General features: G+C 48.0%; 1 protein-coding gene across 2 annotated transcripts in view; it reads right to left on the bottom strand.

Moving 5' to 3' along the window:
• The window catches only part of ZDHHC14 (zinc finger DHHC-type palmitoyltransferase 14), a 289733-nt gene that overhangs the window by 25986 nt on the left and 245417 nt on the right, over positions 1–18330 (bottom strand). For both annotated transcript variants that reach the window (XM_058735764.1, XM_058735763.1), the window contains exons 4-5: positions 14563–14700; positions 11078–11121 (exon numbers count right to left, since the gene is read on the bottom strand). In XM_058735764.1, coding sequence (XP_058591747.1) covers positions 11078–11121; positions 14563–14700 — 182 coding nt within the window. The remainder of the gene's footprint in view (positions 1–11077; positions 11122–14562; positions 14701–18330) is intronic.

The raw sequence follows: 18330 nt of genomic DNA, 5'->3' as shown, positions 1-18330 counted from the left end.
GGCTAGGCATCAGGTAGTACTCCAAAGGCTTCCTATGGATTAACTCACTTAATCCTCAGTGACCCAGGGTGAAGTGTGATTCCCACTTACCCCACAGGGAAACTGAGGCAGAAAGCAGGTAAGTACTTTGCTTGAGAAACAGCAGAGCTGGAAATGGAGCCCTGAACGTGTGGCTGTGCCAGGACAAGAGAAAAGCCCTGGGCTGGTTCCTTTCCTATTCCTGCTGACATTCCCATGGCTCTGGGCTGACCACAGCCCCCGCGGGGGAAGATGGGGATCCTCTTTTTGTCAGGGATTTGTGAAGCTTTGGCAGCCTAAGTAGACCACTCCCCCTCCAAATTCCCTCTCAGGCTGGGGAACAAATATTTGAACAACACATCCCCTCACTGACTCCAGAGCCAGATGTTGAAAATATCTATGCCATAATAAGATTAATATAAATTTTTCATAAGTGTGTCAAAAGCCATTTACTGATATTTTTAAAAGAGGAAATGAGGAAGACATACACCAACTCGACTAAGAGCCAATTTAATAAGCAGTTGGGTGTTACTGTATCAGAGATGGTTCAAAATTATAGCAGTTACCACTGCCAGCCTCCTTCTCCCTCCAACCCCCAAGAAGACAGTGAGCCCTTTTTTTGGCCAGGGGTGTGGCATTAGTTTAAGTTCTACCCCAAGATGTCGCACTTTGAGGTACTCACTAGATGACTGCGGAAATGAAAAAGACTTTGAAAAATGCTGACGGGCAAACAGCCCTCCACTGAGTTTCCGTGGGATCCCAGAAGTGCCTGCTGGGTGCCCTTCTGTGCAGCCAGCCCTGTACTTAGGACAGCAGAGGGGGGAGGGACTCACTTCCTGCCCTAAGGGATCTGTTCGCCCTTGGGAAGGTAAGTGAGGTGAGAAGGCCTTGCAGACACAAGGGAAGAACGTTGGACAGAATGGTGAGGGCATTTCAGTGTTTGGAAAATCATAAAAGGTGAGAGATCATGGAACCAAAGATTTCTAACCTTTCTGAGTTCCCACTCTTTTCTCAGAAAAAAAAATGCACGCATTTTTTTTCTTCTGATTTCAGGAGTTTTAGAAACTCTCCTGACACCTTTCCATAGATACACATGGACCTCAAGTTAAAAAGTCCTAATTTATCTTAATCCCTTAATTTTACAAGGAGGAAGATGAGGCCCAGAGGGGTCAAGCTGGTAATTTACATGATAGACACTTTGACAATGGAAAGTCACGGAGACCCTTCGGTGTGGATCATGTGACCATCATCTTTCAGTCTCTCAAATCCTTTTCCCCATATTTTTTTATACCAGGAAATAAAGATGTGCAGTTCTCCCAAATCTATGAAGTCACTGTAATTCCAATCAAAATTCCGGAATTTTAAAAAGGAATTAAAACCTGACTCTAAAATATCAGGAAGAGAAAACGTGCAAGAATGGGTAAGAAAACTTGAAAAAAAAACAACTCTTGGGTTGGGGGATGGGAGGACACCTTTAGTAAACAAAACACAGAGTCTGAAACAGACCTGTGGGCACGAGGGCTACAGAAGGCATTTCAAATTTGGGTGAAAGAATACACTGGCGACTCTCAAAGTGTGGCCCGTGGGCCTTTGGGGTCCCCGAGATCCTTTCAGGGAAACTCCCAGGTCAGAACTATTTCCCAATCAATGCCAAGACATTACTTCCCAGTCTAACTGCTTCTGTCATTCAGGAGCTTCATCTGAAGGCTTTGGGATGGGCCTCACTCCCATCATAACAGGGAAAGTACTTGTGCATTCTGTGTTTTAGACATTTCTCAGTTGTAGTTTCAAACATGACCTCTAGAAATATATATAATCTACCTAAACAAAAGTTCCTTGAGTCCTCAATAATGTTTAAGAGTGTTAAGAGATCCTGAGACCTAAAAGTTTGAGAACTGCCAGAAGTGAACAGTGAACAGCACTGGGACACTTCACTAAGCATTTGGGAAAAACAGAGTGAGAACTTTAGCTCATCTCACACACACACACACACACACACACACACACACACACACACACACACACACACGTAGATTACAGATAAATTACTGTGCCAAACTGAAGAAATAAAATGTAAAGGTATTAGAGGGAAATAAAGGACATATGCCTCTAATTTTGGGGTTCAGATATAAGACACAAAATCTAGGAGCCATGTAGTATCTGATTTGTAGATGGATTTTGTTAAAAGTTAAGCATTTTTTTTTTGTATTAAAGAAGTCAACTTAAAAGGTAAGTGACAGGTTGGGAGAAAAATATTGGCAAGAGATATTAAATGGTTATTATTAAGAATAAAGGACATGTTAATAGGAAAAGAACAAAAAACCTGATTACAAAATGGACAGAGATTATGAGCTGGCACATTGGTCATGAAAAAAAAATGTCAACAAAAATGAAAATAAGCACAAGCTGATTATTATCCAGAAAATGGAAATTAAACCAATGAATTTCCCCCCCATCAAATTGGCCAAAGTCACAGCACCTGTAACATCCAATATGGATGAAGGTGTGGGGAAACGGGAGAACGAGTCAGTACAATCTCTTTAGGGGACAATGTGGCATGTCAGTCAACATTTAAAAGATGCTTAATTTTCCAGGCACCTGGGTGGCTCAGTGTGCGCCTCAGTTGGTTAAGCATCAGACGACTTTGGCTCAGGTCATGATTTCATGGTTCATGAGTTCGAGCTCAGCATTAGGCTCTATGCTAACATGGCCGAGCCTGCTTCTCTCCCCCTCTCTCTGTCCCTCCCCCACTCATTCCTCTTTCTCTCTCCTTCTCTCTCTCTCTCAAAAAAATAAATAAATATTAAAAAATATGCTTGGAGGGGCACCTGGGTGGCTCAGTTGGTTAAGCGCCTGACTCTCGATTTCGGCTCAGGTCATGATCTGACAATTCGTTAGTTTGGAGCCCCCCCCATGGGGCTCTGTGCTGACGTCACAGAGCCTGCTTGGAATTCTCTCTCTCCCTCTCCTTTTGCCCCTCCCCCCATTCATGCTCGCTTGCTCAAAAAATAAACTTCAAAAAATTTTTAAAAATATGCTTAACTTTCAGTGATTCCACATTTAGTTGTCAATTCTGGAGAAACACTAACACTTGTGCACAAAGACATACGTGCAAGATGGCCCGCCACCTCATTTTTTATGCAATAAAACAATTAAGAAATCTAAGTATTCATCAACAGAAAAATATAGTATAGATTGTGTTCTGAAACTCTATAAAGCAGCTGAAAAAAAAAATGAGGTAGATCCATATGCTGACATGGAAATACCTTCAGGAAACAGCTAAAAATCAAACCGCTGAAGAATACAAAGAAAACGATCCTTCTTAGGTAGAAACAGTCCCTGCAACGGTGTGCAGACACATACGTATTCAAACCCTTCGAATACCGTCTGGAAAGACCCGTGAAAACTGACAAGGATTCCCACAGAACGACAGAGGAAGGGTCGAGAGCAGTGCTTCTTTTACGTTTCTCTTTGAAATTTTTTTACGAGAGTTATGTTCTTCCAGTACCTGAGTGATTTAAAAAAACCCCAACAACCTCCTCCCCCATTCTGTGACCCCGTGAGATGTAATCTGATGCTTATTCTTCACGCACTCCCTCAGACAGACCGGTTAGGGGCAGTGGGAAAGAGTGTCAATTCCCTGCCCGGAGAGAGAGGCTGGCTCCAGATCTGGGCTCCAGTTCTGGCAACACGGCTGAGTGTAAATTGGGGTCATCTGACCCTTCAGCGCAGGCTCAGCTGTAAGGGACCGATGGACACCTGTCCTATTTCCTGGGGTCCCCCTGAGGATCCACAGACATCGAGACAGAAGGGACCTATAAGCTGAGTCTAGCAAAGGCCTGTGCCGCCGTCATGAATTTTCCAACGGGCAGTACGGTGTCCCTCCTTTCTGAGGGCATTGAGCCAAATCCGAGCCTTCTACCAAATTCCATTAAAACAGAACCGTGCCCATTAGGCCGTCGGTGCCTTTCAGACAGCGTGCCTCGAAATGAATGCAAATTGGGGATAAAAAGGCTTTCTGGCGAGAGCCTCCACACACGTAGAATCAATTACCATTTGATTTAGCAACCACTGAAAACTCTTCGTTTGGGAGCGCCGAACAATAAGTCATGATTAAAAATGACTGTAATCCTTTTAATTGGATGTTAATGCCGTTTCATCGTGAGGACTGTTGATCGCAGGGCTTCTCCTCTCTGGCTCCTCCTCGAGGATGCTGCTGGCCCCGGTGCCCCGGTTCCTGCGGGGACCCCTGCGGGGACTTCCACCTGCAGATCCGCTGGTGAGCTGGAGGCGAGGCCACGTGGCTCTCCTGGCTCTGCGTGACCAGTGCCATGTCCTCTGAGGCTGTAATGTTGTCACCGCAGGCTCATGACTTGTTCCTCTTTCTGCCTTTCATGCAAGGAACTGCAGAGGACCGTGAGGTTACTCTAGCTTCACGTGGGGGTTCCTGGGGGGTCAACTCTTAGGTGCTGCGCGAGTATTTCAAATAGGACTCATTTCTAACCTGTGCTAGCTCTCTCCCCTTTCCACTGTGCCTTCCCTCCCCTGGGTCCCCAGGGCTGAGCCCTCCGAACTGGCTCTGACTCTCCCTCCTCCCTCCCAGCAGCACTGATTTGATTGCTTACCTGCTCAGCTGTCCCCTTATCACCCATCTCAATTCCGGGGGCCTTTCCCCTGCACACATCGCCTCACCCCTTCCTTGTGTTCCCTGCTGCAAATGAGTACTCTTAAGAACACAACAACCGCGACAGAAAGGCTCCGGTGATGTCATTCACCTGCCAGAAATCTAAGCTGGTTCCCCAGCGTCCTGGGCAGGAAGGCTGACTGGTATACAATGCTGTCAGGGCCTTTCCCTTCCTGGGAGCAGTCACTCTTGACCCCCCGGCCCCCCCCGCCCCCAACCACGGCTTAGCTATCACGGCTCCCCTCCCGCTATGCCCACCATGTGTATGAGTCGGAAGTGCATCTGTGTGCTTGTACCATTAGGGCGGAGGGCCTGCTGACTGGGAGCACGGCCGAGCTGCCGGAGCCCTGCAAACCCTGCTGAAGGAATCAATGAACACAAGCCCAGGTCTGGCCCTACAGATGGGCTGCTCTTCTGTGACACATGCTGCGTATCACCAGGCCCTGCTCAGGCTGTTGGCCCTGCCTGGGATCTCTCCCCTCCATGTCTCCAGTTTTAGGACTTCTTCCCCAATCTTTCCAAGCCCTATGCAAACGCTACCTGCCAAAGCCTTTCCTGATTTCCGTGCAAGATGCCCTTCTGGACCCTCACCCCCACCTCAAGCTCTCCATGATGTTTTATGCCACGTAAGACTTACTCTGCTTTTTCGAACTCAGAGTCATACACCAGGTCTCGGCACCGTCAGATGTTCATTGAGGAGATGAGTGAATCATTCTGTCCACCCTCGCTGCTCTGCCTGCCCCCTTTGATAGAATGTGCTTCAAAGGTCTGGGCCGGTGGTTCCTTCTTGACTTTGTAACCCGGGCGGAATTTGCACGCAGTGGGTATTGCGTCAAATGATCTTGGAAGAAACAGATGCCAAGTGGACCTCGTCCTTTGGAAACTGCCTGGCTGTGCAGAGAGAAGACCCAGTGCCTTTCTTCGTGGAGAAGACTCACCTTCCATCTCTCCCTGGGGAAGGGGTGGGGGGGCGGCTCCTGAGAGTCCATAGCACCCAGCCACCCCACTGCCTCTGCTTCTCTGGGGCAGAGATGAGAGGGAGGAAGTGGCCTCAGGCCACTGGGGGGTAAGGAGGGAACCGGAGGGAAGGCTGGCCAGGGCATCCGAGGCCCGGGCAGCATCCTTAGCCTCCCTGATGTGAGCAGGGTTGCACTGTGGGCTGGGAAGGGACCTGCTAAGTGCCACCAGCGAGCCTACTGGTTCTACCCATCCGTTCCCCTCCTCCTCCTCCTCCTCCTCCCCCTCCTCTTGGCTTTGCCGCACTCAAACAAGATGCCATCCCGTCCTTACTGACGGGTACCTCCCGCTTCTCATTGGGTGAGCTGCTTGATTCCTTTCTCCTGTGGTCCTGCTGGCGGGCTCGATGAAGACCTTCTGGTATGTCAGGGTTTCTGTTGCTCCTGGCAGTGCTTCCGATAGATAAGGTGCCTCCATTGGTTGTTAAATAGCCTTTTGTGTTTCTGATCTCTCTCATTTCATCAACGACATTGCTTTCAGTTGGATATTTCTCACAGTAAATCTGTGAGAAACCTTTGCCTGGACCCTGATTTCTCATCAAAATATTTTCATATCATGGTCAGGAGACCAGATTGGAGGCCACTGAAAAATTATAAATTTAAGTTATCTTCTTGCCCGAGAACAGTCAGCAGGTCATGTGCAGAGGCTACAATGGACTCCGGTCCTGTGCTCAGGCAGTTTGCCAGAAAACCTCCTCTTGTCTTAAGAGCTTGGTGCCATATAGACTCTTGCCCCACAGAGACTGTAGGTCTGGAGAGGACGAGCTGTGGGCCACGCTGCCGTAGGCCAGAGAGCAGTTTTCATGAGTGTGAAATGTCACGGATCCCCTTTCATCCATCAGAAATCAACCACCTCCAAAGAGACTCCCAGGGCCTCAGCAGTGGAAGGAGGCTTGGAGGTCATAACATTATCTGATGCTAGAACCATGTAGAGAGGCATGGTCCGTCCTCTTTTTGACCACCCCTAGGGCCTGTGATCTCATCGCTTCCCCTGGCCATGCTGTTTCTGAGCTGCCCCAGTGGTGAGCACGTCTTTCTTAGTGAGCTGAAAGCTGTCCCTCAGAAGCACCTCCTTGGCCATCCCGGTGCCCCTTCCAGAGCCACACAGGTGTCCACAGGAAAGGCAGGAGCCCACAGTACCAAACAGGCATCCTGATGGGATCCGGCCTTACTCATCATATATACATTATCACTAGTAACCAGAACTCAGTATTTTTTCAAAAACACATCACAACCTCATAGAACGTGAAGCATACTTTTTCTTCTGGAATACAGATTCCTGATACATCATCAGACCTCAACACTTCTTTATAGACCCACTCGATAGAAGGAGGGATTCTTCTGCAAAGCATGTACTTAGAAAAGACGCTGTCAGCACAGAGAGCCTGTAAGTAGTCATACCGATTGGGGGAGGAGTGTTCGGTGGCACAGGAAACAATTTCTGTTCTGTGGAATTAAAAAAAAACCCAGGACCTCACGTCTTAGTGTGGGTACGTCTGATGTTCCTGAAATTCTCCACTACTTCCAGAAAGAATAAAGATCGAAGTTGGGATTGCTGCTCAGACTGCCCCTATCCCTTCCCTGCCCATCTCTTCCCCATGGGCTTCTGTGCTGTCAGATTTCTCCGGAGTCCTGCTCTTGGTGCCTGATTTTCTCTGGGAGAGAAATGGGAGGGAGGGGGTTTATCAGACAATCTTTATATCAGCTGTGGTAGCTACCCTGGGATATTCTGGCTTCAGCTTTAGGTCACCTTTTAACAGGCAGGAGCTCAAAATGACAGTGGATCAAGAGGTGCCATAAAACCTGACCTCAGGAGAGGATACATACACACACACACACACACACACACACACACACACACACCACATCACATATGTATATATAGATATATGCGTGTGTGTGGGTCTGTATACATATACACTAACCTGTTAATTTTTGTCTCCCACCTCTGTCCTAGAGTGACACAAAGGGCGGAAAGGGAAGGGAGGACAGACATAGACTCAGAGCTGAGCTGTACTGCTAGTGAGCTGCATGGACGGGTGTAAGAGAGAAACCTCTCAAATCCACCTGTACTTGAGTGCCTGACTCCAAGGTACCTCCTCCCCAAAGGCCTGTGGGGCCAACAGAGCAGTGGCCTCCCTAGAGATGTCCTAATCTCTGGCAGCTCCGAATACATTACCGACATGGCACAAGGGAGTTGCAGACTGCAGGTCATGGACCCTGCGATGGGAAGATAATCCTGGATTCTCAGGGTGCAGCCACTCTTAAAAAACAGAGAGCTTTTCTGGCTGAGGTCAGAGAGATGGGCGGAAGAGAGGCGGGAGGGCTTCAAAGTGTGGGAGGGACGTGACCCACAATTGCTGGCTTAGAAGAGCAAGGAAGTCATGAATCAGAGAATGGAGCAAGGAGACGGGACCTCAGTCCTATGCCCTGGGAACTCGGTCAACCACCCGTATGAGCCTGAAAGAGGATTCTCTCTGGAGCCTCCGGACGAGAGTCCAGGCTGATACCTTGATTTCAGCACTGCGGGACCCAGAGCAGAAATGAGCCAAGCCTGCTGGACTTCCGACCCACAAAACTGCGAAACAGTAAATTTGTGTTGCTCTAAGCCTCTAAAATACAGCCTGGTACAAGCTGGAGCCTGTTACGAAAGGCTGTGGCCTGGAGGAGGCAGGATGCCCTGCAGGCGTGTCTGGCCACTGTAAGGGGCTTGACTCGCATTCAGAGCCAGCTGTCGCCCCCACTGGCTCTGACTGGGCCACGTGGCTGCCAAGCTCCTGAACGTGGAGAACACGCCTGGTAACACCCACCAAGGGAAAACCTCCGCAGCTAGAGGTGACAACACCATTTGGAAAGGCAGCGGCTGAGATGCTTGGGAGTTTTCACGACCTGGGCCCTCCCGAAAACTCTTGACCTCTACCTGAGGATGATATTTTGGGGGAAAACAAGCTAAAATCTGCTCTGAACCTAGTAGGGGCATTTCTCGCTTTCCTCTCCTTTCCATGCGAATAGTTTCTCCAGCAAAGTCAGCATGCTACCCTTTCTACCAGCAACGTTTGTCTGTTCCCCTTCCTGGGGAACACAGTGCTCTTGATTATACACACTATGGGCACAGCCAAATCATGAGAATGAGCAGACGTGTGTGCTCTAAAAGAAGGTTCTAGCAGAGCCCGCCCGTTGCACATATTGCCACAAAAAGAAGCTTCTATGAAATCGCTCCTGCCATGCGTGCAGACGATGCTTTGGTGTCAGGTGTTCTCGCTGATATCCCATATAATTGGTCTTGTCACCATAGCATGTCAAGTACGTAATGCTTGACTCTCGCAGGTCAAAAACTTGAGACACAAAAGCGTTAAAAGAAATGACCTCAGACTTCATTTAAAAGAAATGACCTCATTCATTGTGAGGCAGCAGGAATCCAGGACCCACAACCTGGTCCTTCCTTGTGACTCTTTCTGGGGTTGGGAGATGATAAGATCCACGAGCTGGGAGGCCTGTAGCAGGTGCCACGAAGACCCAACAGCACAGACCACACACAAGAGGTGCATGCTGTCTGCTAGAGAGGGGACCACTGTGCCCAAAGGTGGCACCCAGGAGAGCCAAATGGGGCAGGAGGGAGCCTGCAGGCCCCAAGGAATGGGGCAGCTGAAATCCCCCAGGTCTCAGGTAGGCTTTTGCCTCCCCTCCCCACCGAGTGGGGTCCCTGTCACTGATACCTCTCATTGTCTGAAGTGCTCCACGTGCATTCTGCACAGACATCCAGGGGTCAGAATGGTCACAGGTGCCAGGGACAGAGGAAGGGAGGTGGCTCAGGTTGCCACACTCTCGAGGCTTCAGAAAGCATTCCAGCTGGCAGCCCAGACCTTGGTTCCGGTCTTAGGTGCATGTATTAAACTTAACATGACCAGCGTGTTTTCATGATGTAACCAACTTCCTGAAAGACAGATAAGCCTCTTCTTCTGGGAAGAAAAGACAAGGCTTGACTGTAAGATATGCCAAAGCAACAGGCCTTGAAAATAGAAGGGCATGGAGGAGATGATGGTGGAGGGTGTCACCCTGGTAGGACTGGGGACAGGGATGAAGAGAGACATTTCTCATGAGACCTGTTCTTAGCAGCCACAAACACTGAAAATTTCATTCTCAGGACCACCTTTCCTTCTGGATAACTTCTAGCTAACTCTTGCTTCCCAGATCCTTAGAAGGACAGGACCCAAGCCCCCTTTGTATATCTTCCATATGTCGCCTGTCCCCCTTTTAAGAGATTAGTCGACTATAGGATCTGTACTTGCAACCAACGTTCTATGCTGCCTATGAACACAGAGGCACCAAAAAGGAGATACTTTATATTATGCAAATATCTATAAGACCACATTTGTTGTCAGTTCTATCTTAATAACACTACCACCACCCACACACCAGTTCCCAGGGACGTGAGCCAGCTTATCTTACTAACTAAATGCTGTACATGATACATACATTTTCATCAAGTTCTTCATTCATTGTTTAAGAATTCTCTACCACAAGATGAAGATTACTTTTGGGAGTACTGAGAAGTTCAAGTCCAGTCTACTTGCTTATGTGAAGAAGAAAGGGAGCTGGGTCCCAGATGGAGCCAGGTCAATGGGTCCAGTGGGCCAGCGCTACAACAATGAATGTGAAACTTAGGGGGATGGGTGAGGCGGGGAGCCCATTCGAGCGCATCATGGGTGAATATTTCTCTTTCAAGAAGTTCAAAATAAGCGTGGTACACGCCCATATATACTGTTTGGCAGGACGGGATTAATCTGAATGGCCCGAGATTGACCACCTTTAGTCCATTCAGGACTGAGAAAAGGTGTTCTGTTCCCGGAAATAATATAGGTCATCCAGACCGTCTGGAGGGGCGCCCAACGAGATTCCCAGATGGAATCCATATAGAGGGTCAGAGGATTCCCATCTGGTGACTGCGTACCAAGAAGGCAACCCACACACAGGCATCTATAAATACACTGCAGGGACCACCTCCTGATCAAAATGAGGTGGACTGGACCTTGCAGCCCTCCTTCTACCCAAACCAACCTGACTTAACACATATCAATGCAGGTTCCTGGGGTGGGCAAGAATTTACACTTGGCTTTCTAGCTAAAGAGCGCTTTGATTTAAACAGAGCTAAATGAGTCACTTTGAGGTTCAAGCATTCAGACACCACAACGCATGCAAGTGAATACGGGGAGTTTTTTGGAGGATTTACAGAAGGCAAGAAAGTACGAGTTCCGAGAAGAAAAGCCAGGGCACAGACGATGAGGTAGTTGAGGAGGTCAGTCCAATACTGAACACGTTAGCATTGTGAAAAACAGAACAACCAGAAAGGATATCTTGCAGGACTGTCCTTAAGAGCATTTAGGAATCCTGTCTGTTGTGAACCTGTGGGAAATGAAACCAAAATTTAGTATTCACACATTCACCTCCAGAAAAACAGCCTTTATGCGGAAAGCTCCCTCATCTACATGAACATAATAGGTGGCTAAAGATCAATTAAATAATTATATTTTGTTGTGCTACAGCACCAGCATACTGATCGGGGACTGAGATTCCACCACAGTTATTCAACCAGAAAATGGCAGATTCATAATTAGGCCCGACATCTGCAGGATATTTTTTCAATAAAAGCAGATGGATGCCTGCGTCCTTTCCCATAAATTATAGTTCTGATTACTCCTTTGTTTTCCTCATTTTAATAGGAAAACAGAATACTGTATGCTATTTTTTCCTCTTCTTTTATGAAAGACTGTTTTTCCAAAGTTTGTTAACTTTTGACCTGGGGCATCCTATAAACCAGGCTGCGTACAAAAGACGTCTTTCTCTGCACCCAGAGTAAACAAACTCATAACGTTGGAGTTTATTACTGACTCCTTTAGGCTTGAAGACATTTTAACATGAATTGTGTGTGCAAAAAAAAAAAAAAAAACAATTTCTTTAGGGACTTGAGTAAAGATGTATCTGACAAGAAGCAGTTTTTATTGTACGTGTTGACATCATGGTTTTTAAACATAAATGCCCATGGGGGAGGAAGGTGCTCCCATGTTGGAGTGGTGATGCTGGGTCCCTGCTGTGCTGTGTGAAGCCATGTGTTTTGGGGACATCATCTGGCCCGGGGCAGAGATGAGAGGCACAGGGAGGACAGACACTGTGTTATCTCTGCTGCGGTTGCAGGGGGCAGTTAGAGGCAGGGTCCTGGACCCCTCTGTGTAGGAGGGAAGGCTGAGGGTGGGGTGGCTCCAAATTCATCCTTGAGGCCCCATTTCCTCCCTCTGTGCTGTGTTCCCCACAGTCCACTGCTGAGGCACAAGGATGTGCCAAAGAGCAGGAAAATGAAGAAGGAGAGCTTAAGGCTTCTTCTTCCATCTCCGCTAGGCCAGTGGGGCAAAGCCAGCACGTGGGCTGGGGCAGATCCTAGAGAAAACACCATCTTGAGGCAAAAGGAAGACCCTAAAAGAAATGACTTCTCTTTCCCTACTGACCCCAAACTGGCTTGCTTTTCCAAACCTTCCCTTCTCAACAAGGAAGTCCAGCCATCAGGTTCCCCAGAATCTTTGCTACAACAGGATTCTCCCCCAACCTCCCTTCGGAGCCCCATTACCTGGCAGGGAGAACTCAGGTGACAGTGCTCTGCCTTTGCCAATGTTTTCATAATCTTAGGGGATCATGGGAGTCACGTAAAAATCTGCCCTTCCTTAGAGCATGGAGTGCCAAGCCAAGTTGGGGGCGGGTGGGGTTGTTCAGGGGGATTTGTTGGTGGGTATAGAACAAGGGGAGAGGATAATCCTTATTTGCTTTTGTTCAACACACTTGGGTAATTTGCAAGCAGGTAAATTCTGAACGCTTTTTTTTTGTGGAGAATGGGATTAACAATATTTAAAGCATAAACTACAGCAAACTCCATTTTCTCCCATCTAAGTAGTAACCAGGCCAGACCCTGCTTAGCTTCCCAGATCAGCGCGTTCAGGGTGGTATGGTCGTAGACCAGCAAACTCTATTTGGCTGGATCTGGGGTGAGTAAACCTTTAGGGAAGACGAAAGTGAAATGTACCTCACTGTGGTGGGTGTACCCAAATGTACACCACCCTCCTGCCAGGTGGCCGGCTTCACAGTGTGTGTGTGAGTGTGTGTTCCCAGAGTTCATGTGTGCAGGTGAGCAAGTGAAAACTGGCCCTTGATACCCAGATGTAAGGGCAAGGCCATAAATACACTTCAGTAATACACATAGGAAAGCATTCTGAAGTTGCTAAAGATGATATAAAAACGTCAAGTTTGAATACTATTTTTTTAGGTCATAAATGTGCTGCAACTATCAGCACTTATTTCTTCTCGAGTTGTGTAAACCACAGTTTCTTGTCTCTGGTTCTTTTGCCTATTAATAAGCAGATAGGACCCTGGCTACATTTTTGCCATATTCAACTCTGAAAATAGAGAGCAAAGGGCCACAATTAACACCCTTCCCAGGTAGGGTGGAAAAGACCTCTAATAAACCTTAATTCTCTTCTTGGGATCCCACCCAAGTTATGGCTCTCAAGCATAGATTACAAACTTGTGTCACATTCAGATGAAGGGATTTCAGCCAAAAAGAACGGGACCTACGTTAAAATGCCATGAAAACTTAGGAGATTCCATGTAAGGTCCAATCATGACCGATGTTTCCATGCGAAATTTTCTATGCCCTCCCTATCTTGGGCTGCACCAAACCCGACCCAAAGAGCAGCAGGGGATATGCACTTCCAACTTCAGCCTGGGCACATGTCATCTGTGGTATCAGTGCTGCTGCCCGGGGAAGAAAGTGGGCTTGTGTTCACACAGTGAGGGACACATTGCAGGAGGAAGCTTTGCACTTGCTAATGGATGGCTGTACTTCAGGAATGTGGACCAGAGGCAACGCTGGTCTCTCATGTTGCTAACGGGCACTGTAATGGAAGTTAAAGGCTTAAGTTTATAGTTCAAAGCCAATTAACTTTCTTCTCATCACTCCCTGTTGTTGGAAAGTGGATAACCAAGAGAGCAAAGAAATTCAAAGTCATGACCTTCAGAATGGGAAATGAGAAACGTCATTTGCTTAGGCAAATACACATTGAAATCGTTAATATCCCAATCTCAGTTTTAATAATGTTGCTTCCTTCATATGCCAGGGATTTACTAATGTTTAGCAGGTAACTGAAAATCTTTTCAACTGTATATTTTTAATGTGTGTGTGTGTGTGTGTGTGTGTGTGTGTGTGTGTGTGTGTGTTAGAAAACCCAGTCTTCAGCCTCAGACATTGTTTTCTAGGGATGGTGACTGTTCTCACTTAAGCCAGTATCATGTTAAAAACAAACAAAACTACTATTTGATGGTTATCATTGCAGCCCATTATCCTTTGTGCAAAATGTGGGAATGATTCTTTCAGGGAATCCCTTAGCAAAAGAGAAAGTGAGGTCACTGAGGTTGCAGCAGGGGCAAGTGTATCAAGGAAAAAGTCTTATAAGTGAAAGACAGCCTGATCTGGGGCGTTCAGGCAGCTGTGGCCGGAAGGATCAGGAATGGGGAGTAGAAGGAACAAGGGAGAGAGGGCAGGGAGAAGGGCAGCCGGGGAGGTCAAGGAGGGTGACAGGGAGGGAGGGGTGACAGGGGTGGAGGGAAGGAGGGGAGGGCAGGGGAGGAGAAAGGGGAGAAACACAAAAGGGGGCAGGCTGGAAGTGAGGAGAGGTCCAGGAAGAGGGGAAAGAGAAGAAAGAGAAAGCCCAAAATGATCAAAATATTAAATCAAAATTAAATCCGAAAACCAAAGTCAGGCAAATGGTTATATACGTAATCTGATTTCGCCAGCATACTTACGAAGAATGACGTGGGTGATAACGAATGCAAGTATAAAGACTGTCAGAAAAGACAGAGATAAAATAAACATATAAAAAAATCTGTAGTTTCTTTTCCCCACACAGTTGCCTACCCAGGGACAGTGGTGATCAAACCGTTCTGAAATGAGAGGCAGAAAAAAAAAATACGGAAATCAGTTAATAAAATGTCTTTTTACTTGACGGAAACTCTCCCTGCTACCCAATACTCTGACGACGCAGTTGGTCCTTGAACGGTGTGGGGGCACACGGCCGAAAACCCCATCTAACTCTGACCCCCCAGAAACTTAACCGTAATAGCCCACGGTCGACTGGAAGCCTTAGCGATCACCTACACAGTCGATCAACACATATTTTATACGTTCTATGCACTATATGCTGTGTTCGTACAATAAAGTGAGCTAGCGGAAAGAAAATGTCATACAGAAAATCAGAAGGAAAAGAAAATACATTCACGGTGCTGTGCTGTGTTTATGGGGAAATACCCACGTATAAGCGGCCCCATGGAGTTCCAGCCTGTGTTGTTCAAAACCCTACCACACTGTGCATTTCCAAATCCACTGCTCAGAGAAATGCTTAACATGCAGACAGCTGAAGCACAGAATCATTCTTTCCACGGAACTTAGCTGGTTTGAAAGCACAAGGAACATGAATCCTTCTCACACAACAACTTGAAGAAACAGGTGCCCAAGTTCTCAGGACAATTAGAAAAGGGACGATTTCCCTGTTTTGTTCCAGCAGGCTTTTTAGGTTCACAGAACAGTCTTCCCTCAGGATGGCTGTTAAGTGCTGGGCTGGGCAGGGCCTGGGCTTGGCCCCTCGCTCGCGCGCATGTCTGTGCGTGCACACGTGTGTGTCTGTGCGTGGGACCGAGTGAGCACCTCTCTCGTCACATGTTTGTGTGCGTGCTTGCGTGTGGGCACGCACGTGTGGTACTGAGTGACACGTCTCTCATCAGCGGCTGTAGACGGAGGTCCCTGTCCAGGGGGCCTGTCCCAGGACAGAGGGATTGTCTCTTGTTCTCTCCTCCCATGACAACGGTCTCCCAAGGAAATGCCTCCACTCTTTCAATAGTTGCAGGAAAATTGGTATTTTAAAAACCGTGGTCTTCACGCGCACGGTAAGACACCGCGTCTTTCAGTCCACAGTTCTCAGCTAAGTTACCTGTGAAACGGAGATGCTTTTATAGAGTCCTTGTGGGGTTTAATGTCTGGGAAAGCCTTTTTACAAAGTACAGTGTTTTGTGGTTTGTTAAGAGAAGTCACATACCTTGATACCTCTGGCCTTGAGCCATTTTAGGAGGAAAATGATGCTGCCCTAATTTACAGGGGAGCCAACGGAGGCCTAGAGAGAGGGAAGGCTGCTCGTGTGGGGCCACACAGCTCAGAATCAGTAGAGCTAGAACCCGAGGGCACCCCACAAGTGCCCAAGGGCTGGGACTGGGCACTTCCACACCGTCACCCCCGGTTCCCTACACATAGACCCGCGTCTTCTCACCTCGGGAATTTCACACAACGTCTGAAATGAGGTTGTGACTCGTCCTTCCCCCTGCAAGTAATGGCCAAGTGCTTCTCTTTTCTCTACTCCTCGGCTGGTTTTCCATCCAAAGGACTATCCAGAGTGTCCTCCTAACACACCCTGATCTGACCGCCTGCTGCCAGGGGGGCCGAAAACACCAGGGGGGATGAGTTAGCTTTCTATACGGGGTCTTTCCCAAGCTTAACTTCTATTCGATTTTCATATTTTAAATCCCTATGTGTTTTATTTATTTATTTATTTATTTGTTTGTTTATTTTAATGTGGATCCATTTTGTTTGGGGGGGGAGGGGCAGAGAGAGAGGGGGAGACACAGAATGCAAAGCACAGAATCTGAGCTGTCGGCACAGAGCCTGATGCAGGGCTCAAACCCACAAACCCACACGACCTGAGCCGAAGTCAGACGCTTAACATTTTAAAAACACACACAGAGAGGCGGACATCAGGTGTGACCATACTGTAAGTAAACCGACCAAAGTCAGGCAAGGCGGTGTTGCCTTTCTTTCTGGTCACCTGTCACAAATCACTCATCTTCTATTTTATGTTTCCTACAAGCTTGCTTCTTGAGAAGGGTGCAAGGACACCTGGGGACAGTGGTGGCAGAGGAGCCCTAAGAGTCATGCTTGTCTGCCAGTGGTGCGAACGACAAACAGCCAGTCTGAGCAGGGGACCTGGAGAGAAATTTCAGACCTCACTGGTCTGGTGACAGCCCGATGGCCTGTCACCAGAGGCTGGCACGTGAGGTAAGTAATGCCTGTTGCTGGACCACATCATGTGATGACACGTGTTGCCAAGCCACACGGCTGGAAAAGTGAACTCTTGTGTAAAAACAACCTCAGTTCTCCCAAGTCACTGGTCTATGCGGGCTGTACCGGAGACATCTACACAAAGAAGGGCAAAAAGAGAGAAAAAAATCTGAACCAGTGAGATTTTCCCAAGACTTTGTGCCATTTCAAGAAGCCTCTTCTTTATCCATGGGCACAGAAAATGGGAATGAGAATTGGAGGCTTGGGGGCACAGGAGCACATGTTAGGTCAGAATCTCTGACCCCAGCTACGAAAGCTGATCTCCAAATCCAAAATATGTGGATTCAGCCTCTTCACTCAAGCGAAAGTCGCCTATCAGCACAGAAGACACTAAGGCTTGGGAGGTGTCATTAACACTGTGGACACCCCCGTCGAAGTACAAGGGTCTTGGCCACCCACTGTCGACCATGGCTGCGGGGGTGGGCGGTTGTTTTGTTTTTCGCTTAGAAAGTTTACTAGCGGCTGAGGGAGGCAGACCCACTGGAGAAGTGAAGACAGTAGATGGTGTGCATGAGACCCTTGCTCATGGGGTCTGGGAGGCTTCTTGCAAAACCAGTCATGTCTCAGGAATGGTGTGAATGCCTGGTGGCCTGGCAGTCTTGAGCTGGAAGCAGTTTCCACTTGGAAACTTGTCTTACTGAAAACTTTCTAGGCTAACAAAAATCCCACTGAAATGTAGGCTCCCCGTGAAATTCTTTTATTGAACGTTTTCCACGTCCTTCTTGGTGTGTGTTGAATGCACGGCGGTAAATGAGCCTCCAAGACTCGGTGGGCATCTCTGTCCAATGGCCGCTGCGCCGTGCCATGCCCTCCGCCATGCCCTCCTCCCATCCCCTTGCTCAGTTTCACTCTCTGCCTGACTTCTGGCGGTGGGCTGCACCCTGGGCTCAGCTTGGGCCTCTCCTCTCCTCTGTGGATTCTCTACCACTGTGCATTCTCTTTCTCCCAACGTTCAACTGCCAACCAAAATGGCCATGCGCTGCCTTCGACAGGTCCTGTCAGCTCTACCCCCACGTTTATCCAAAATCATCTATTTTTTGTTCGTGTTTGCCAACGCTACTCTAGGCCTTTGATGAATATTTGTCAAATGACTGAATAAGCCCTCATACTGCCAAAAGGACATCCAAGCCAGCAAGCGTGTTGCCCAATGTCACACAGTTCACGAGTACCAAGGCTGGGAAGAAGCCCTGCTCTGCCTCCAGGATCCTGGCTCCGACATGCACGCTGCCTTTCTCGAGTATTTTTCCTGCGCCCAGCACCGCGTCAAGTGCTAGGAAGGAAAACACCACCACCGCCCCATGGCTTCAACGCGTTCCTTATCTTATCTGATGGGTTGCTTTGTTTTCAGCCTCCAGATACCCCTCAGACTCTGGGAATGAACTCCTAACAGAGAAAACCCAACTGAATGT

The sequence above is a fragment of the Neofelis nebulosa genome, chromosome 6, assembly GCF_028018385.1.
Source record: "Neofelis nebulosa isolate mNeoNeb1 chromosome 6, mNeoNeb1.pri, whole genome shotgun sequence".
Classification (NCBI taxonomy): domain Eukaryota; kingdom Metazoa; phylum Chordata; class Mammalia; order Carnivora; family Felidae; genus Neofelis; species Neofelis nebulosa.
The sequence above is the reverse complement of the archived record's forward strand: the minus strand, read 5'-3'. Positions and strand labels throughout refer to the sequence as shown.